Source organism: Lepeophtheirus salmonis, chromosome 12, assembly GCF_016086655.4.
Source record: "Lepeophtheirus salmonis chromosome 12, UVic_Lsal_1.4, whole genome shotgun sequence".
In the NCBI taxonomy this organism is placed as follows: domain Eukaryota; kingdom Metazoa; phylum Arthropoda; class Copepoda; order Siphonostomatoida; family Caligidae; genus Lepeophtheirus; species Lepeophtheirus salmonis.
This window is the reverse complement of record NC_052142.2, coordinates 3,576,039-3,599,734: the sequence shown is the minus strand read 5'-3', so window position 1 is coordinate 3,599,734 and position 23,696 is coordinate 3,576,039. Positions and strand designations below refer to the sequence as shown.

The following is a 23,696-nucleotide window of genomic DNA, read 5'->3' as shown; positions in this document are numbered from 1 at the left end:
AATAACTACATTACAAAAGTAATGAGATAACAACTTAAGTGAACTTAAATTTAATTTCATAAATAAACTTTTATCCCTTATATGATTTACATCAGTACGGCTTCATTTATCAAAAATAATTATTAATTAATACACCATTATATGCTCTAGACATTTTTGCATTACCGTTTTACAAAATCTAAGTTATCCTCTTTGTTTAGAAGGGTTTCATTCACTAACTTGGAATATTCATGTTCGATTTGGTTCGACTTATTATTAAGCAAGGAAGTGTATAACCTAGATTTTATGGAATAAGCGGTTCGCGGCTCGATAGTTCATCCTTTTTTAAGAATAAAAAACGATGAGTTCCTCCAAGATTAAGAAACTAATAACTTACAATTTACCATTCTGTTATTGCTATAATTTGTCATTCATTGAATGATTAAAGATTTCACATATTTGTCTAATTTATAGTTTTATTAATCAATTAATTTAACAATATAATATAGAATTATATAAATTAATTTGAGTTATTAATTGATTAAATATTCCTAATATATCGCCTTGATTATGTAATGAACTATTAGGTGAGGTGGGGCATAATATTGGATAAATAATCTTCTAATGTATTCCCATATTTTTCCTAAATAAAACGTACTTATCCAAATGTCTACGGAGAGTTCAAGATTCAACTACCCACATTACCAATCAACACTGCTTCTAGTGTAATTATCGCATTCATCCAGTCAGACTTCATATATTCGTACGAGTACCTGTTAGGAGTTCCAAAACAGTTCTTTATGCTTCAAAACGAAATGTTAATAATTTCCCAAGGTAATCAGTTGAAGAGACTCCGACTCTGAGAGACTCCATTCGATACTCGGTTAGATTGGTTGGATGAACCCGGAATAAGTGACTCGCCCCTCGAATAATCAATCTATTTACTATTATAATATACAATTTATAAATAAATTAATTTGATTTCTTAATTGATTAATTATTTTGTATATATAGCCTTGTTTAGATAATAAATGTTTGGGAGAGGTATATCATCATTTCAGCTAAAGATTATTCTGTTGTCTTCTCAAATATGTTCCTCAATTATAGGTATTCATCCAAGTGACTTCAAGATTCAACTCCACAAATTGATATTTGTTCAAGTGGAATCGCCGCGATAATCCAGTTGGACTAAATGTTATTGGTATGAGCACCTATTAGGGTATGAAAAAAAATCACTTATTCTTGAAACAAAAGGTTCATAATTTGCCAAGGTAAGGAGTAGGAGTTAAACCACTCGAACTCTGAAAGACTCCATACGATATTATCATATTTGGCTAGAGTTATAATTCGGAGAGAGATGTATCATGTAGTGTATTGGAGGAATCCATGGAATAAATTACATTATCCTGCCTAATTAAAATGGTTATATTCTTCGCCGATATAGATTTGGATACACAGATATAAATATTATTCATTTTATTAATTTTTAATTAATAATGACGAGCTGCGAGGGATTTTTCTCTTCCTATTTTATACATTGTGTGTCTATTCAGAGAATACAATAGAGATAAAGAACGTACTTTTTTTTTTACTAACTAACTTAGTAGATCCATTTTGTTTTTCCTTTTTATTTAGTTTTAAAAAGTATCCCGACATTATCACTTGAGGTGATTCTATTATAATTGAAGGAGAGGAATAAGATTTTAATAATTATTTTAAGTTCTTTCTGCATCAGACAATGGGAAAACACAAAGCTCCAGGATCGGATCAACAGCGTTCAGGGTCCCCATAGTGTAGGGGGAGAAGAATGCTGGAGGTTTTCAGGAATTCCTAAGCGGAGGTTGGGTGGACGTTGGGATATTAAGCACTTTTTCTACTATGTAAAGTGTGAGGCTCTAGGGGTTCAGCCCCTTCAGTCATTGTGATAAATCCAGCCCTGTTATAGTGTCCTTTTATTTAATACTACACTTACAGAGTATCACCGAATGTTTGCAATGATAACTATTTTTGATGATTGAGTCACACTTCACTTGTTATTACATGGTTGTGGAGTCTTATGATGTGTTTATAACACCGACTACACAACCTTAAATTTATTATTTTTATTCTTGATATATATTAGGTATTATCATCAATTTTTATTTTATAGATCTTGCAAAATGTATTGCAACTGTTCTGGTTGCAATTCAAGGACCAAGGTCAAGCAGGGATCTCTTGTTCATATACTTGAACCAGAGGATCAAAATGTGTCCAGTCATTCTTTTCCAAGATATGATAACCTTGCGACCAAATGGTTGAGCCTATTCCGAGAAAAGACTAAAAGCCCAGCCAACATTTAAAGATATGTAGCAAGGTTTTTGCTAATTCATGTTTCAAAGAAGAAAAGTGTGACACAAATATATATACAAGCAAGAAAAATTCCAAAATGGTGCAGAGAAAATTAAAAAAAGATGCTCTACCAACTTTATATCCAGGTTTTTCTTCATATTATTCAAAAGTGTTATCTAATACAAGACTTACCGTGAGTTCACCTTCGGAGCAAATGTTAGATATTTTGTTATTTTGCTTTAAAATTAAAGACAAACCAATTTAATTTTTAGATTAAGAAACGAACAAATCAAACTTGATGATCCAATAAAAAGGTTCATTGAGGGGGGGAAAAGTTGAAAATATCAAGGATTTTAGTGAAAAATATGAACGTTCTTGTAAGCCAACGGAAATACAGGAAATTTGCAAAAGATAATGTGTCCCTCTTTTATAAAAATATTGATTACTGATAAACATCCCAGAATTGCATTTAGTTTGACAATCAATGGAGATATGTATATTTTCTAGAAAATCGGGAAACTGTCTATATCACCCAAAAAATTATAAATATTTGTCCTCAACAAAAAATCACTCTGGTTTCAAATGTGAATAATATATTATCCTATTTGAGTAGTTATAAAGATGAAAAGGAATAATCCTTTATTTTAGAGGATATCATAGATACCCTCAATAACTTCAAGAAAAAAAAATAAGCATTTTGAATTTATACAAGAAGAGCTATTCCTTCATTCAAAAACTCCATTGGGTAGGAGATATTCTCCCCTAATCGTAGGAATGTCCGGGTTATGGCAAACAACAAGTCTGACTTTATATTGACAAATAATTTTGTCCGGCTTAATTGTTTAGGTTTCAGTAAAACACATCAAAACACTCACCAGCATTTTATCGATGGAAGCAGGAATATATAACTCAACATCTGATTATTTGAATTGGAAAATATCTTCGCTTGATGCTAAGAACAGACATGTCTCTATCATCATAGAAGATGTGTATTCTACTCAAAGTGTTAAATTCTCTGGCGGAAAGCTCTACAGATATGAGGATAATGGATCGACCATAACAATCTTGTGTTTTATGGTTAAATTTGTCCTACGGAGGTACAACGACGTCGTTGAAATGGTTCCTCTATCGAGAATTGATTCAAAAGTCATGAAAAAATGGTTCTTTAAAGTTCTCAAGCTTGTTACTGACGCCGGATTTAGATCAGTCACCATCCTAACTGATATATATTCGGCCAACCATGAATTTTTTAAGAACAAATTAGGAAATGGTTTCTACTCAAAAAAAAAAAAGATATTCCTATTGTTTGATTCCGTCAATTTAAATAAAAAATTATACAATAACCTTTTAAATAGGAATTTTTTTTCCATCTTTTGAAAACTACGATTAATACTAAGAAGCTCATTATAATCATGTTGTCGAAATTTATCAACAAGAAATTGACCTAGGAATAAAATATGCACATCACTTCTCACACCATGTCTCGTCTCCTCAAGCTATTGAAAAAAACTAAAGTCAGTTTATCATTGAAGTCTTTTCATGATTCTGCTATAGAAGTTTTGAAACATTATGGAAATAGCAATGACTCCTGCTAAGCCTATTTGGAAACTACAATGCTCTTTAAAATATTCCGTAAATTTTGGAATTGTGTCAATGTTAATTCTTTTATTTCCATCATCAAGTTGAGAGACGAAAGAATGGCCCCAATCACTTATGAGAATTGGGAAAAAGATAGATTTCTTATTATCATTTTATTCTTGGATCAAATCATGGAAAGATATATCTCTTCACAAGAAAGGACTGTCTTCCAAAACATTTTTGGCTGCCTTACAAACATCATGGGAACTGGCTGACCATACAATTATCTCTTAAATGAGATAGAAGCCAAGTTTATTTTATTACGGAAGATCAATTCTGACTCACTTAAGAGGCACATTCGATTGTATAGACAGCTTGGAGGAAGAAACCATTTCTTAAGTTGTCGACAGTTTCTTGAAAGTGAAAAGAAAATCAGTATTAACTCTTTATTGGTGACTAACATCCAGTCAGTTATTTCTCTCCGCAATACTTTATTGAACAACAAAAAGGTGGGGACGCAATTAACATTCAAATTGATTAAACACAATTGTTTCGCATGATATCAAATTTTGAATTGTCAAAGTGTAGTCAAGTTGAAGGGGTGGAAAATGTATTCTTACTATATTGGTAGATATATCGCTAATGAGATATTCAAAAAGGGAGTAATTGAATGTATGCTTAGCTCTTCTAATGATCTTACTATTTTAATCGATGAAAATGGTTGTCATCAAATTATTGATTCTTCTTTTTTAATGAACATAATAAGGGTGGACTTGTGAGACAGAGTGATTTCATGTTTCTGATTGTAGTTCATATTTATAATCTACTAAAGTTTATATTCGATTGTGATATTACAGAAATTGTGTTTTTTCTTATAAAGATCCTAGAAATGTAGTTAAATCTTGTCGAAAAGAAATGCTGATGTGTCAATACCATGTGACATGAAGAGTCCACAGCAAGTGTTCCATTAGCCATGAATTTTTAACTTTTTTGAATTTTGTTGCTTCTAAATTGTTTGATTTATTTTCAAAAAGTTTTATTAAAGATATGAATTGCCAGCTTCATTCGGAAAAACGAAGACAGCCAAAAAATTATGAATCTGGGGGAAAAAATCAAAAAGTAAGTGCATTGTTGTAATTTTTGTATCTGGTATGTGTTTCTATGTAATGCATGGATATATATAAAGTTATAATTACAATGATGTATTGTATTTTTATTGATTCAGGGGTTGGGGTATCGAATGAATTGAATTGACTTTGAATGGCTTATATTTATTATGTGAATGTCTACTAGCGTATAAAAAAAGGATGTAAAAAAGAGTGCACTCTCTACTTCTATAGTACTCCCTGGTCTATTCCTCTATTTCTTCTTCCTCATCAACAGCTATTTGAAATATTTTTTCTTTGGTATTTAGCTATTTATTTGGCTATTTAGTTAGCTATTTCTTATTTTTTAATTTAAAACACTGTCCGATAGCAAGAAATTGTCATCTTAATATAACGTGGTCTTCCCATCCAATAAGGGTAATGTCAAACTTTTTTTTAGCTAAACGTCTTTTAACTATTACACACCATTTCTTCTGGAAGTATCATCTTACTTAACACTTCTCCCATTCTTTGGTACACCTCCATTTCATTCTCACTTATCAACATTCTTCATAAAGCGAATCTTCTCGCTACACAATCAACAAAGGTAAGAACTTTTCATACCTGACAAGTGGAATGTCTACTAAAACTCTTCGCCAATCCTTTTACACTTTGACTTTTTGACGGTTTTCCTAACAAAATTTAGGCTGTAGCTTACACCTCTATGATTTAGTTTGTGGGGTTTCCGTACTATCTCTTCCATGTCATCATGTTGGATTTTTAAGTCAACTAACCACACTGTGTGAACTCTTGTTAGGTTACCAGCTTTGTTTTTCTTGGTTTTCACACAGTAGATGTCCCATGTTGTCCTATATTCGCGCAAGACATCAGCCAATAGCGCCACTCTCTTCTTAACTAACATTTCAGAAAACATAAACGCTGCTAGTTTCTTCTGTCCTTTTTTCATTGTTAAAATCCATGAATATACTGTTGCAGAATCAGTTTTTAATAAAACATCTTTGACCCATTTTGACGTTTATACCCATATGATAACTTTCACTACTGCATTTTATTCAGCAAAATACATGGGAGTCCCATCATTATTTTTATAACTACACCATTGGATATCAAGCGTGCATTACACCACCCTTCGAATATCCCACTAATGTTCACCCTCCAAGCTCCATGCGCCGGATACGAGACTCTGATTTTTTAATGCCATCCAACAACATTTCAATGGCAGCAATACTTATTTCCTGTGCCCATGGCATTTCCTCTTGCAGCTTTTCTAATCTATAAGAACAAAGTTAATATAAATAAAAGGTTATCCCATAACGCTAGTACGATTGATGTTTTACTTCGACCACACTTTTAATATTGACATAATAGTAGATGAGTGGTTTTTGCGTTTTGACAAAATCTGTTTTTCCTAGCCATCTGTCAGTAAGATACATTACACTAAAAATTGTAGCATTGGTGACGTGAAAGACTATGAGTAGTTGTGTGTTTTGTCATAATCTGCCTGTCTTGCACATCAGTCGGTACAAGATGTCAGATTGAAAATTCTAGCAAGCCCGATTATATTACAGTCTAACCTTTTATTTCTATTAACTTTGCATAAGACCATCAAAAAATGGCGAAATAATTTTCCACAGCACAATAAAATTTGTCCTTTTTCATCCTTTTAAAACACCCATATCTTATTCCCATCTCCAGGGTCTACTTCACCTTAGTTTAAATTTTATAATTCCAGGCATAATGTACTTGTATCAAATATATTTTCATATGGCTTTGTTTCAAGTCCACAATTTTTCAGAATTTCAACAACTCTTTTGATCTTTACAATGTTAAGATCAGCTATACTCAAATCCAAGTTATCCATGGTCTCAAACAATATTTTATCCTTTGACAGAATGTACAATTGTAAGGAATTCATGATCTAGAAAAATTAATATAATAGGTGTAGTGGCCATAACTTACACATGGAATGTCTTTTAAGGACAAGATTATCTGAGGGGTGCAATTGATTTTGAATCCCAATAGTGTCCCTTCGTACTGCTATGACTTGTATTCAACATTCATTGCCCATTTTTAAATGTTGTATTGCACAGATTCCGAGGGCTGAACTTATTTGATATTACAATCCAAATGAGGATGAGAGCCAGTCATAACTAATTTAGGAACTCTTTACGAAGAAACAGGAATACTTAGGTGAGGAGAAAAATAGTTAAATTTCCCTTACCAGATGAACGTTTGAATACATGAGATAAATTCCCAAATAAAAAGTTTCGATTAAACGAGAGCTATGGTTTTTTATGTCATAGAATGTTCCTAAAAAAGTAAAAATTGCATTATGTAACAATCGCCACAGTCTTTGTGGAGACTTTCTTACAAAAATTATTCTAAAAATGAGCCTACGCAAATAATTTAAGCACGAATAATTAGAATATAAAACAGAGTGACATCCTATCAAAACAACCCATTATTGTAATGTTTAACCCCCTGACATAGTAAAAACTAGTTTTTTATATTACTTGACAAACTTTTGATGGCATTGATCTACAACGTATTTCTATGAATATATTTTGGAAAGGTAAACATTTTTATAGACGAGAAGCCAGACTTTTTATACGTAGTTAATCTGTTTAGATAATACACTTCACACAAATTTGAGATTACCATTATGAAAAATATATTGCAATTATTGGCTAATTTAAAATAATAATTAAATTAAGCCAATAAAAATAGAAAAAAAACCTCCAAGACCTTTCCAATACGTAGATATTATGGCAGCTGACAATTTCAAGTGAATCAGTAACGAGTAGGAAAAAAAATGTTCTTTTATCGAGTCTCTAATCTTTCCTAGAGACTTTTAGTTAGTAGCAGTTGAATAAATAAATGTAGCACTTCTTTTTAAATTTGGGAGGACTACAAGTAGTAGTATTCTTGAAATAATGACAAAACTATAATATATTTATGATTGTTGTTTTTAACTCATTGTTGGTTGAAGGGAAGTTAGTAAATCCTTACATACTACTAGCTAAAATAAATAAACTTCCCCTTAAATACAATATGCTCTCACTGTTATTACTTGTTTTAAATGTATGATTCCATGAAAATTTACTAATTATTTTACAAAATCAAATTTGATATAATATTACCAAAAAATGTTTGAAGAGAAGTTCTATTTTTCAAAGATGAAAGACCATCTACTCCTTTCATAAAATACTGGCTCAGAATTCGTGGACTTGGTCTGGACATTCCATTTAACTTATATACTCCATCTGCATAAGATGCTGGTGTTTTGCGAGTAAGTTGACTATCTAAAATACATAAATAATATATTTAAGAATATTTCTTAATCAAAAAGTTCTATATTTTATAATAAGTTAAGAATTAATTGAATTCAAATTAGCTCTTGTTATGCTGTAAATAATTCCCAACACAAAAAAAATAATATGTCCATACATAATAAAGGTAACGAAGTGCAATAATTTAGTCTTGTAAATATATTATTTCGTAAACATTCAACTTCCATTATTATAAATTCCTATATTTTGAAGGGAGACCATGGCTGATCGTATTGTTCAAAAAAGGGAGATAGGATAACTTTCAAATATTACATCCCTAGGATAATTTCCAAAAGTTAAATTAGATCCAGATATATGTGGGTCGTAAAATGTTCTTTTAATTAAAATGTTGTTTTTTACATGTTTACATACACTTGTTAAATGAAGATGTACAGTTTTTGAGGAATAAAAAAGTCGAATACTCCTAACGAAATTGCTAAATTAAATTGAATGTACAAAAAAAGAGAACGCTTTCATGTATGTTTGGAGTGCCAAAGCTTTTTTTCTCTTTATAAAACGAGAGGTCTACACATGGATAAGTGAAAGGAAATCAGGAATATTTATCGACTAAGGTAACAATATATTCATTTTTGCTTTATGAAGGTAAGGGTCCCTTAAAATCAAAAAAAATTATAAAAAAAATAGTCAAAATAAAGTTGAAAGACTAATAGCCGACAAAAATAACTATCTTTTATTTTCAAAGAAGTAGAATAACTATGTCTGTTGTGATTCATATCGATCTCCTCTTATTCCCTTATGTAAATATAGATGCATTAAGTCATAATTAATTATTAAAATCTATTATATATAAATTATGGCCAACTCTTAATAATTATAATAAAATTGCATATTTGTAGCACGTCAACCCAAAAGGAAGTAAGAATAATTTTTGTCACATTGAACATGAAATAAATTTTCCATCAAATTATAATTCATTTCAACGAACCAATGATTCTGATACTTTTAAGGCACCTCTAATTGTACTTAAAGTAGCCAAAATTCCCTGTAACATTTATAGAATTAGGAAATTATATTTCTAAGACAATATTGGGCCAAATTAAGTCAAGTAGAGAAAACGTAGTCTGACAGTTAGATAAGTCTTCAATTCTTTCTACATAAAAGCATATCCTCGATCCCAGTGAATATATTCCGGCAACCCGAAAATGGCACCAAAAGCCTGAAGATATCTAATCACTGATTTAGACGAGAGGTATACACATGGATAAGCGAAAGGAAATCAGGAATATTCATCGACTAAGGTAACAATATATTCATTTTTGCTTTATGAAGGTAAGGGTCCCTTAAAATCAAGGATCACTCTTTGAAGATGTTTAGTAACTTTAATTAATTTGTTACAGTCATTCCTTATAAATTAGGGTTTCAGTTCTTGGAATTCCTTGCAAGTCGAGCTCACGTTCTTGACATATTCGATGGAAAATGGGAGATTACAAGATCTAACATAGTGGAACATTCGTATAATCCCAGGATGGCATAATATCTTATGAATACTCTGCAGTATATCAGATGAGTTATCAAACATTATTCCACACATTGTTGATAATAGATCTGCAACCACATTTTTCTCTCCAGGTCGATATTAGATGTCAAAAGAAAATACGACAATTCCAATCTCCATCTAGAAATTTTCTCATTCTTGATCTTATTAGAATGTTTTAGAAACTCAAAGCTTTCTTATTTGTAAGAAGCGAGAATGGTTTTCCTATCAGAAAAAGCTCCCAAGCTTGCAAAGCTTCTACAATTGCATAAGTTCCCTTTTCTACTGCAGAATTATGTCTCTCAGACTTATACAACAATCGAAAATTCCAAAAGAAAGCAACCGGTTTTCCAAATTGGCTCAAGAAGACACCAATCGCACTCTCCGAAGCATCCGTCTCTACTGTTAATCTTTCCATTGGGTCGATAACCATGATGACTGCATTTCCAATGCCTTTCTTAATTTTCGCACAAGTCTCTTTCGATTTTGCATTCCAAGGGTAATTTTGAGGGTGTACCATAGACTATAACTTCTTTGAGAATGAGGGTATCTATCGAGAATAATGGGCAAACATCACCAAGATGCGTCGTAACTCTCTCATTCCTAGGTTCTGGCATTGTCATAAGTGACTCCAGTCTTTCTGGATCCGGTTTCATGATAGCACTTTCTATCGGAGACCACAAAAGCTTTATTTTCGTGGCGGAATATTTGCATTTACTCTCATTTGTTGTCAACCCATACTTATCTACCGCTTTCATGAAAGGTTATACATTCTTATCGAGCTCCTTTTGATCTTTTCCAAAGATAGTAACGTCATCAATATTTGCATAAGTCTTTCGTGGATTCTAATCGGCTATAATGAAATCTATCACACGTTGAAAACTAGAGACTCTATTATTGACCCCAAATGGTATAAGACAAAATTGATATAATCGACCACAGGCTTCAAAAGCAGGATTTTCTTTTTCACTTTTTTCCATCCCGACCTGATGATAAGCACTTTTAAGATCCACCGTTGTGAAAATTTTGTTGACGGCCACTTTACACAGTACTTCTTCAATTTGTGGAAGAAAATAGGCATTTAACAAGGTAAATTTATTAATAGTTCATGAATAATCGATAAACCATTAGTTTTTTTCTTCTGTCATTTTCAGTAATCAGCATTTGGGTTCCATGATGATGAATTGGGATCGATAATTTCCTCGTCCATTAATCTCTTCTTTTCTTGATAAATAGACTCTCTATCCTCTTCTGAACGTTTTCATGACTTTGTTATGATAGGTTTAACATCTGGAAGAAGGTTTCGAAATAATGCAGGCGAAGGAACATCCTTGACACACATTTATTAATATTAGCTATTTACAAAAAGATTGTCCCTACTATATAAATTGGAAAGAAGTGAGGGTCATACGTCCAGATGGATCCTGTAGTACAAATTACTTTTTGATCTATGGAATATATAAAATTTATTATCGAAACGATAAATACGTAGCTATATGTTGAAAAAAACAAATGGAAATTATTATAAAATTTGATATTAACACCCCTCACTACTACTATTTTCCTGATACACATGTCAAGCTTATATTATTATAAAATCTTATAGGACACCTAGATGTTGGCACATAAAGTTTGAATCACCAAAAATGTCACCACTTCCCACTATGCGAATTGATATTCTAATTCCATGGTCTAATGTTGGAGTAGACTACTTGGGATCTTTATCATGCATAAATGATTGTGAAATGCATAAATAACCTCTAAAGATATGGCTTGTACTCTTTATATGTTTTCACACTAGAGCAATAGATATACAAGTTGCAATGCCATGCTCAAGATTAAATTTCGACGATGCCATTTTTGACGATTTGTTGGAAATTGTGGTAGACTATCCAGATTTTATTCAGACAACGCAACAAGTTTTTAAAAAGCCAAAAACTATATAAAGGAGCTTTTTTCTAAAGTCAAGTTTGATAAGATTCAAGAAGATACCTTTCATGGCCATTCACCAATAGATTATGTATTATCCAGACCAGAGTGACTGACAATTCGGGAAATAGAAACATTAATTATAGAAATAACAAGTATTATCAATGATAGACCAGTGGAAGTTTCCGATCAGGATTCCATGTCACCTTCAGCTATTACTCCAAACCTCTTAATTCATGGTCGTCAAAAGGGTGTAATAAGCACTTCGAATGAACCAATCTTGTCCACGTTATCCTACAGTAACATGTGGTTGGCAAGAAAAAAATTCCTGAAATGTTATTGGACAAGAACATTTAAATGAATTAAGTGATAGCAGAAAATGGTGAAGTCTTATACCAACTCAATCAAAGAAGGTGATACAGTCATACTAAAACCTGAATAATTAAAGAAACATTCATGGAAGTTAGCAAGGACTACTGAAGTTCATGAACACCAGGACAACGTTAGGGGACGATTTAGGGATCGATTATATTGAATGAGTATATACATTATCTTATAATAAATATATGAAAAGGGATTTTCGGATAACTCCTTAAATACAGTGAAATAGTTATATATATCCAAAATAAATAGTTTAATTACATATAATTTTAATATATATGTTTCAACATTATAAAAGTCAAATAGAATCATACCAAATCTTCATGTAATATCAACGACATATTTCCAATAGAAAGTTACGCATTTACTGACTTATATGCGTATCATAAATATCTCATATTTGATGAGATATATTATAATTTCATATTAAGAGTATCAGAAGAGATGGATTACGTAAAAAATCCGTCTTTTTGCCCACCATGATTAGAGCCTTAGAAGGTCCAAAGCATTAATTGACAAATTTATTAATTTATCAATAGAGGTGCTGGACAAGTTTCGAGACTTTGACTGTAGATCTAATCTATACTATCCTTGAGAAATATATTAACTCTATAGACCCTATATTATATGTATGGGCTTGAAATGTCTGAAATTAATAAGAAAAAAAACTGAGGACTCCTTAAACAGAATGAAGGACTTGGATTTGAGAGCAAAAACTTTAGACTAGGCTTAGAGTTGCATTATACAAACTTTTTTCACCACTAGTTATTACTGCAGGTAAGAAATAACAACCTATATAAGTCTTTCATTTTGAAAGCCATCACTGTATTTCGCCACATTTAAAGAGTTTATTGTTCAATCAATACTTTAAACCTTCACAGATTTACAAATTTCGGATAGTTTAGTTTGATTTTCAATGTTGTAATAATACATATACTAAAAAATTAGATATAATTGACTTAGTTAAATATTATTATATTTTGTGATATTCATCACTATATTTCACCGTATATAAGAATTAATTGTTTTTATTTCAATATTAAAATGTTGATGATTTGGTGGAGATAGATATTTTTGTCACATGACCTACAAGTATAAGAGCAACAATGATGCATCGAACAGCTGATTGATAAAAAATTTCGTCACGCATAAAGCGCCATAAATATATACATCTTTCAAATAATAAATTTGATGACTTTTTCTTTAAGACAACACAAAAAATTTACCCTAATAATGTTTTAGAGGGTTAAATTATATTTTCTTCGCCAAAACTCACGATACAGTCCCAATATAAAGCTTCATTTAATATCTTGAAATGACCTTCGAATTAGATTGCACGTTGCTGGCGAAAAATAACCCTTCTAATGATTAAGAACTTTTTTTTAATTGAAAGAAGCTTGAACATTTTATATTCACCAGTTGAGAAATATAAAAATTGATAAGAAGAATCAGTTTTTATGAGATGAAGCAGTTTGTAGTCTCTAATAAATAGAGGTTTTAATGAACTGCAGATTTTCTTGGCAGTTTGGGGCCAAAAAATCACATCAAAAACAAAAATTTTAAAAACACTTAAGGAAGCTTGAATATTTTTCTTTTTATTGGTGAAAAAGGTATAAAAGTTGATTCTCGTAATCAGTTTTTATAAGCATACCCATATTTTCCATTTCAAATCCAAACCTAAGTAAGTAGGGAAGAATATCCTTAGAACATAAGTTAAATATATTTCTTTGTATATTATCGAGTCCAGAAGCTTTGTCATCTCTGTAAAACTTATTGATGTAGTCCAATATATTCTCGCGTGTATATATGATATAAAAATATGCTACTTTGCTGGTCTTAAAGCATCTTAAAATTCCTCATAATTATCATGAATGACTATCAGAATTGACTTTAAATTTGTAATAACTTCAATATTAACAATGACTTTTTCAATTCTTTTTGTAGATATTCTTATTTTCATCAAGGTTAATAGAAATACAAGGTTATACCATAACGCGTGAACGACTTTTGTTTGACTTCCACACCGCTTTTAATAGTGACGTCATAGTCTATGAATGATTATGTGCATTGACAAAATCTGTCTGTCTTGCCTAGCAGTAGGTATAATACCTCGGATTGAAAATTCTAGTAAGCCCAATTACATTTTGGTCCAACCCTTTATTTCCATTAACCTTCTTTTCTTTAAATATATATATTATTATTATTTTATGAGTATTTCTTTGGGAATCAACTTTTCTCTTCATCTCTTCTTCAGCAATCCCAAATGCATTCATAGTTTCCGAAGTTAGTATACAGACAAATAAGAATCCCATATTCTTGATTTTATCTATGTCTTCCTCTAATTGCATAGTTATTTTCCATTTCTTACCCATGAAAGTAAGAGTTATATTTCGAATCATTTTATTGAAGACACTTAACAATCTGTTACAGGATAGAGTATGATTGTAGGATGTTATCATTCGATTATTTAATTTAAATTCTTCTAAATAAATGAGCCAATTAGGAATCCTAAAAGTCGTTTTTGCAGGAGCTGAGAAATATTCTTAATCCATAATTTAATGTATATTCTCATTTTTCCAAGAGAAAAAATCATTATCATTATTTATTTTTTCTATAACGTCAACTAGATTTAGTTTATAAATTAATTTCCTGGGCATAGTTGTACTCAATTAACATATGGTCCATCATATCAGGATTGAGTTCGGAATAAAACTGAGGGCAAAGAATATATTTTTATAATTTTGATTGAAATAAGGGTATTACTTTACATTAGGCACATGTGCGCTTAGAATATTAAATTCAAAATACATTAGATGATATTTGGATTTGGGCCCACTAACTCTTATTGGATTATTATTTAACAGAATTGGATTCCCCCACTGACTGATTCGTCGAAGTGGGCTGCATCCAGTGTAATACGTTTTTAAATTTGAGTGAAGGCATAATAAGGCATAGCTTAAACAAGAGGAATATATTTTAGATCGTATACCCTGTAAGCATATTATGTATGGTTGAAGAGGAAGAATCCTTTTAATTCTAGCATATCTAAGTATCTGTTTTCTCCGCTTCTCTAGTGTTTAATTAAACTATCCTTTTGATAACCAGATTCTTTTTGATGTCATTTGAATATGGTCTACAAACGTAGTAATTCATTGTTATTTGACTTGGCTGATCATAAAGTTGATTGTAACGTCTCATAGTAAAAATCTAATAATAAAATAAGTGATAAAACTTTTAAGGGTGTTCTTTTATGTCAGGAGATATCCCAGAGTCAGGCGTTGATCTTTTTGAGATCAATATGATTTTGATCACGAGGATATAAGATATTCACTAATAGTCGCAAGTTTCTTGAGCTGAAGATAAAGCCCCAAAAGAAGGCTTTGAAACTGGTTTTATATGTCTAAAGAATATAGTCCTTAAAAAAGTAAATAGTGCATCAACTTTAGTTGAGAGGTACTTGAATCAGATGGTAATAGGAGGAACTAAAAAAATTCTGTTACATTATTTTAAAATGTCAAAAACTTATTTGTAAAGCCCCTCCTTATTCCTAACATAATTGCCCTGCCTATACATAATCTCAACCAATAAATTCGGACCCTAAGAAGTTACCACCTTATATATGTACAAACATCCCCTTGAATTTGGTTGATTTTAAACTACATTCGCCATATTGCCTTAAATGAAATACATATTTTAATGAAATATTTAGCAATAAAAATAAGAAATAAATGCGTATGTAGAAATTTATCTGTTATTTTTTATCATTTTCAGTTTTTGTTTATCTTGGAATGAAACTTCATTTCACCAGGACTTAAGCATTTGCGATCGTGTTAATGAATATGCATTAGAAGAAGACCATTGGTATCTAAGACAAATAACTAGGTTTATTATTAGTGATGCCCAAATTATGTAAATAAGATTGATTTGCTTTTTGACTTTTATTTACATTTTTATGCGTTTTCGACCTTTATTTGCATTTTTAGGTGGAAAATACGTAATAGCGCAATCGTTCCGTATTAAGAGCCCTGATTACACACTCTCTAAGTTTTCCCTCCAAAACAAAAGATCGGTGTCTCTTAGGTTTCTCACCCACCTTCATCCTATCCATCTTGCAGCTAAAGCTATTAAGGTTTTTACAATACAATATTTCCTCCATAAATATTTTGCTTTTCATTACCGATATGTAACTCTACTGGAAAACACTTCACTTTTATACCGTATTTTATTAAATATTAAGTATAACAGTCCACAGTATTTGACCATGCCAAAGATTGTAGAACCCTCAGTCTTCATAAAGGAGCTCTGTGGCACCAAGATATGGACTTAGTTACCAAAGACAAAATACTTCCTGTGGAAGCTTTGCATCTTCAGCACCCAAAGGACGTATGTCCTAGTCCAGAATGGATACTGCACCAGCACGTAAACAATGTTGAATTATACTATTCATCAAGGGGGGGAAGGCTACAAAGAAGCTGCTCAGCGTCATATTTTACTATAAACACAGCGATGACATATTCAACACTGGCCTGGCGAAGGCCTTGATCTCTTCAAACATCCCCCTTGCCATGATAGACAAAGAGAAGTTCCAAAACTTTTTGAAGAAGTACACCAAGAAGACGATCCCCAGCTGCACTACCATGAACAGGAAAATTTAGAAGGAAAAAAAAGTAGAACGTGTGCAATATCAATGAGAAGCTAAAGTACAATTTCAGTTCTTATCCATTGATGAAATGACTGAGAGTCTGGTTAAGCCCATGTGTGTAGTTCTGACAGGGCCTTTTGATGGTAAATTAATAGGCAAAGCAAAATACCATTTAGTGTTTTTAGCTTTCAATGCAGACTTTATGACCCTATGCACTCTTTCTATCATTCCATTAGTTTGGGGATGGTACGACGTCGTACGTAGTCTATGAAAACCAACCATAAGTGATAGTTGATGGAACAATTCAGACTCAAACTGTTTACCACGATCAGTAATTACATATAATGGTACTCCAAATCGAGAAATCCATACGTATATAAAAGCATTTGCAATAGCAGAGGCAGTTATATCAGTCAATGGACAAACTTCAATCCATCGAGAAGCTCTGTCAATACATGTTAGTATGTACCTATACGGTAAAAGCGAAGATTGTCCCGGAATTTCTACAGGTGGTAGAGGACCCACAATATCCAAATGAATAGTTTGAAATCTACCACCGGCATAAAATGGTTGAATATCAGTCTTTATATGACGACCCACTTTCGACTTTTGACAATTCACACAATCCGCCGCCCATGCTTTTATTTCCTTATCCATAGATGGCCAAAAATAACGCGACTTAATAATCAATGCTGTTGATTTTCCACTTGGATGTGATAAATTGTGAAACCAACCAAAAATATCCTTATGAAGCGAAGCTGGAACATAAGGACGAGGAGAGGGAGTTGATATTTCGCAAATTAATTCCATCCCATCTGAAATTTTTATTTTTTTAAATTGATGTTTAAACTCATCATAATATTTTACAAACTCTTCTTCTTCTGATAAAGCGATGGTTTGAGCATTTGAAATTCTAGGTAAATCAATAGATACAGGAATTTGTTCTACACTTGCGATTGGACGTGATAAATAGTCAGCGACTATATTGTCTTTACCTCTGATATATTGAATGTCCTGGACGAATTCGGTAATTAATGACAAATAACGTTGTTGACGATCTGACTTGGCTAATTTTTGGCTTTTAAATGCTGATTCAAGAGGTTTATGGTCAGTAAAAATTGTCACATTTTGACCTTCAATTAAGTACTTGAAATGTAATACAGATAAATAGGCTCCTAATAACTCGCGATCGAAGGTTGAATATTTAAGTTGAGCTTGACTTATCTTCTTAGAGAAAAATCCAATGGGAGATGGCTTGTCATCTACAATTTGATGAAGAACGGCTCCCACTGCATGATTTGAAGCGTCTGTAATTAAATGAAATATATTACACTTTGGGTTTAGAAAAGGTAAACAACAAATATTATCCAAAGTGTTTTTCATATCCTCAAACGATGATATTTCTTTCTGAGTCCAAACTAAATCCATTTTAACATCTGATAAACGTATTAATTCTGTTAAAGGTAAAACTAAATTAGCAAAATTGGGTATAAGATGCCTATAAAATCCAATCATTCCTAAGAATCGCCTCAATTCTGAAGGGGATACTGGTTTCTTGAATGCTTTGATAACTGACAACTTATTTTTACATGGTATAATTCCATCTGGAGTTATTGTGACTCCAAGAAAATCAATATTTTCTTTTAAAAATTCACATTTATCTTCCGAAACACGCAGTTTAAATTGATTTAAAGTCTTGAGGACAGTTTCTACATGTTGTAAATGTTCTTCTTTAGTTGTACTAAATATCAAAATATCATCTAAATAAGTGAATGTAAATGTGAATTTGCCCAAAATTTTATTCATAAATCTTTGAAACGAAGATCCTGCATTTCTCAAACCAAAAGGCATATAATTAAATTCATACAAACCAAAAGGAGTTGTAATAGCCGTTTTGAGTTTATCTTCTTCATTGACAGGAATATTGTAATAGGCTTGACAAAGGTCGATTTTACTGAATATTTTTGAGCCATGAAGACGAGTAGCAATATCATTCATATGAGGAAGTGGATATTTATCAGGAATTGTTTTAGCATTTAAAGCTCGGTAATCTCCGACCATTCTCCACTCTCCTGGTTGTTTCTTCTTCACAAAATGTAAAGGTGTTGCCCAAGACGAACTAGAGGGTCGAATAATTCCAGCTTCAAGAAGAGAGTTTAATTTCTCCTGACAAATCCTTGTCTTTTCAGGAGAAAGACGACGAAATTTGAATGTACATGAAGGAGAACTTCCAGTATCTATCCGATGATGTACGTCCGGAGGAATATCGATCGGGGCGTTATTAGGACGAGATACTGTTAAATAAGGATATTTCATAAAAATATTTTTAATACAAGACTCAGATGTTTCAAACGTTTGATTGATAGCAAATATGCCATTCTTTGATAAGAGAATACCTGCAGTTAAGTTACCAGTTTTAGGGTCGGACAAAGTTCCATTTTTGCAGTCAATCACAAATTCGTAATGGTGAAGAAAATCAATTCCTATTATAGGATTAGTTACATCAGCTACAACAAAAGTCCATGGATAATTCCTGCGTAATGTTTTAATTCCAATTACACAAGTTAACTCTCCAAATACTTGAATTATTTTTCCATTAGCCGCGACAAGCTTTACAGGTGACGGATTGAGAGAAGTAATCAAAACTTTTGAAATTGGTAATAGTGATATTGTAGCCCCTGTATCGATTAAAATTTCCACCTTTACCAAATTATTGATTTGAGCTGCGACTTTGATAAAGGGCAAGGAGTTCGCCGCTAAACTCACTTGCCTTTCCTGTTTTCCGAACGAATAGGAGAAGAAGGGCGTGATGAAGGCTCTATATTTAAATTCGATCTTGATTTTGGAAATATGCACCATTTCTTACAAGAGCGTGCAGCATGTCCATAAAAGAGATGTGCTCTACATACTTTAGGACGTTGATCTGGATAATATGGAGTCAGAGTCAAAGATATGAATTCTCGATTATGATCTCTATCTGAAGTAGGTGATGAGTGTGAAATCACCCGGTTAACTGATTTAATATTAATCATTTCATGCAATTGATCAGCCAATTTGCCTAACTGTTCCAAAGAATCTTCAGATCTTGAGACCAAAACAGGCAAAATTTCTGGATGAGCGGCGTTTAAAAATTTATGCTTTACCATATCTTCAGGAATAGAAATCTTCTGAGCTGTTTCGCTTAGAGATTTAAGATATTCTGACGGTTTTCCAATCATCATCGTGCTTCCAATTAATTCGTCGAAAAGTTGACTTTTAGACTTTTCAAAAATGTCAAGAATTTCGGTTTTCAACTTGTCATAGGAGTTGGATGTTCTTGTTTCTTTCCCGACTTTTCGTGCCACGCTGTGAGGGAGTCCTGTTATTGCGTATAAAATTTTTGTCGAGTCAACAGTGATATTATTTAATATAAATTGAGATTCCAAGATGTCGAAAAAAAAAAGAAGGATCCTCGATACTAAAATCGGGAGTCCTGATAGCGACTTTAGAAATTGAATTATCTCCACGCTTTTCCTCTGTTACTTCCTTCATAATAATATAATTTTTACAACCTGTTTTCCGCTGCCACCAATATGGATTTTTGAGTATATAAGGTATAATAGTAATTCCACGTGTACGAGTCCGTAACTAATAATTAATTCGAAGGAATAGATGAGATCCAGGTTATAAAAATATTAATTGATTTATTATCACGAACGAAAAATGTGGTTCTTCTTTGAACGAAAGGAAAAAGGAAGTCCTGATAAAAATAACAAAAAGGAATAAATAGGGGTTGGTCACTGAACGCCACAATACCATACTTGACTAATGAAGTTATCATTTTATGGTACTCCTATATAATTAAAATAATTTATTTGTGTGTGATGTAAGTCTTGTTCAAAAAAACAATGAAAAAAACGCATTTATTTCAAAAAAGGATACGGATACAGACATTAGAACTGAATAATAGTTGTTTAGAATTCTGAGTTATATAAGAAGAATTATGTTTTATTCTGGTAGGACCATATTCCTGGACTTTGCAGGACAAGTAGGTTTTTCGCCAATAAGTTGATTTTTTTTCATAAAACAAGATCGATTTCTCGTGTCTCAAAGTTTTTTAAGATATACATTGTTGATTCGAAAATGCACAAACTAATAAAAAATTATTTTTGTAATGGAAAAAGGGAGAAAGTATATATATTAAATACGAATTAAAAGACGGAGTTATTTCAATGAAGGAAGAAGATAATTAACAAGTTAATCTTAGTATGTATCTTCAATCTTCTTTATGGCTGAAGAAGGAACATGTAAAGCTAGCAATGGTAATGACAATAAATAAATGACATGGTCAAAATCAGTATCTTCACATGGTCAATTATATGTTGGATTTTCAAGAGTGTCAAAAGGGGTTGCAGGTTTGATTATATTTGTATCAAATGGACAGCAAACAACAAAAAATGTTGTATACAAGGAGGTTTTACACTATAATTAGAACTTGAACATAAAGAAGCTAATATAAATAAAATCTTTTTAATTGGCTATCTTAAGATAACGTGCTCATACTAATAATTGATTAAAAATATAAAGCACTCATTATTGAATATTTTTTGGTTTAACACATATACAAAATATTTATTTTTTAGTCGTTGTATGGACGCTTTCAAATACGTAACTATAGCCTAAAACAAATATATATTCTTACCTATTGAACCCCAACTTGGATGAGCAAGGTTATTATACCAACCGTCATATCTTTGTTTTTCCCCGTATGTGCTACCTTGAATCAATGGGGAGTAATCTGTAAATAAAAGTTATTATGAGTTAAATAGTTTTAATTAAAGCTATAATTATTTATATATCTTTGAAGTATTGTAATCATTGTTTTTGGACAGTTTTTGTAATTATACTACACGCAAATACATAAAAGTAATTTTTATTTAGATAATTCTATTGAAAATGAAATTTGTTAAAATCCATTTTTTTGTAAGTTGTGTTATATTCAAAGTATATTTTTACATAGAATACAAACAATATTAAAATGAAACAAATATTTATCTGTGAAATTTTGGTACATTTTTCCAAATGCATTAATTTTTTTCTTAATTTACTTCTGAAATCGAGAAAAAGTTTAAAAAAGATATAAAAATACTGAAAATTAAGCGCCTAAATTTAAGACTTGTAATTTCCCTCTAGTTAAATTGGCGAATAAAAAAAGCTTAGACTAAAAAAAAACATTTCACTTTAATGCAAGGTTAGAAAACTTTAAAGAATTATTCTTTTATAAATTAACTAAGATGCAACAAAATTCTGCAATATGCCTTAAAGTTATAAGAAGTATATTGTGTATTGTATTGAGTTAAATAAGTTTTGAGTTCAACAGCAATCTGCTGCAGAAAGTAATTAGGGACCCCATTTAATTCCTGCTGGATTCATGGCAATATCTTTGCCCTAAAACCTATGTTTCACTAATTTAGTGGGACCCTGTACAAGTATAAGGAGTCCGTAAAGTATATAGTTAGGATAATTGAAGGAGTCGTATAATGATACAAGAAATGATGGAACGATGAATAGATTTAGTCAATTATTTTTATTTTGAAATATCCGCCCTCCGAAACATAATACTTACATCCAATGTATTTATCACCCTTAAAGTCTCACCAACAAACTTTCAACCTTAGAGTTTTTCATTATACAGGCATTTGGTTTAAATTAGCCTATATCACTGAAACTTATATGTCGTTGAGGAGTATTCCATCAATACTTGATAACTCCATGATAAAAATATATAATAGCTATAAAAACACAAGATTGCAAGATAATTTACTACTGAGGCACAGGGAGGAAGCCCAGGTGAAGGGTCGAAGCGAGCACAGGACAATCAACCTTTGATTTTGATAAGTTAATGAAGAATCGTGATTTATTTAATATTATGTATCATATTCACAAATGCATGCAGACTTTCATGGACGAGGTCCCTATCTTAATTTAATTCTATAACTCTAGAACAATCCTCTTCATGGCCTTTTGATGAAGAAAGGGACAGCATATAAATGTCAAATATTCTTCGCATCGGACCGTAGCAGCAGAATTCCGGGATTCCTTCCGAATGCTTTGAAACCCTACGTTTTAAAGTAGGGTGAAGAAGAAGGAGTAGGAGCGAGTAGTGATAGACGATGAACAAGATGAAGAGTCATGACAGGATTAATTATATTTCCTAAGCCCAAGGTACAAATAATAAGTACCACGCTTCGGGATTCCATTCCTTCTCACTATTAAAGATTTACGACACGACGTCATTTCTAATTCATAAACACCATAAATTAGTCATATCTGTGTCCCATCCATCCCTAGTCATCACTAAAGTTGATAATTCTGTAGAGAAAAATACGTGCAAGGAGAAGGGGGGTAGAAAGACTTATGGTATCATTGTTTAAAATAGAAAAAGAAGGCTTAAATTAAATATAATATACAAACTAAAAAATAAACAATCATACATTTATCTTAAATATACAAAATTAAACAATTAGAATCATAAAACTAATAATAACGATAAATTATAAAAACAGAATATTGAAATAATAGAAAGATCCAAATAATATTTTCTTGTTCTGACATCAGAATTCAGTTAAATATGTCATAGCTTTAGGTTGTAAAACACAAGAGAGACGTGGAGTTTAATCAAAAAGATAATCACCCCTCTTCTTCATGTGGAAGTTGCTACACGTGGAGTTTAATCAAAATATTATCACACATTTTACCTCATGTGGAAGTAACTATATACAATTGTGCACAGGATAGATATATCCTTATCAATGAGATCTAATTAATTATTAATAATAACGTAATGTCAAAATCATAAAATTAGACAATAAACATAGTAATAAAGAAATGTTATAATTAAATCCATCCCTTCTTCCAATCTTCGTACGAACAGCTTTTAGAATCCTACT

The 23,696-nt window shown here is 31.6% G+C and overlaps 1 protein-coding gene and 1 long non-coding RNA gene across 7 annotated transcripts in view; one reads left to right on the top strand and one right to left on the bottom strand.

Moving 5' to 3' along the window:
• Positions 1 to 23,696, bottom strand: part of LOC121126652 (dual oxidase) — a 41,775-nt gene that overhangs the window by 6,589 nt on the left and 11,490 nt on the right. For 5 of the 6 annotated variants that reach the window (XM_040721956.2, XM_040721957.2, XM_071892201.1 and 2 more), the window contains exons 2-3: positions 21,449 to 21,544; positions 8,132 to 8,293 (exon numbers count right to left, since the gene is read on the bottom strand). In XM_040721956.2, the coding sequence (XP_040577890.1) occupies positions 8,132 to 8,293; positions 21,449 to 21,544 (258 nt within the window). The remainder of the gene's footprint in view (positions 1 to 8,131; positions 8,294 to 21,448; positions 21,545 to 23,696) is intronic. The other variant, XM_071892199.1, reaches the window with a different exon arrangement.
• LOC121126653 (uncharacterized) lies at positions 8,293 to 16,775 on the top strand. The gene is made up of 2 exons (XR_005867042.2): positions 8,293 to 10,904; positions 10,970 to 16,775. It is a non-coding gene; the product is annotated as an uncharacterized lncRNA (long non-coding RNA).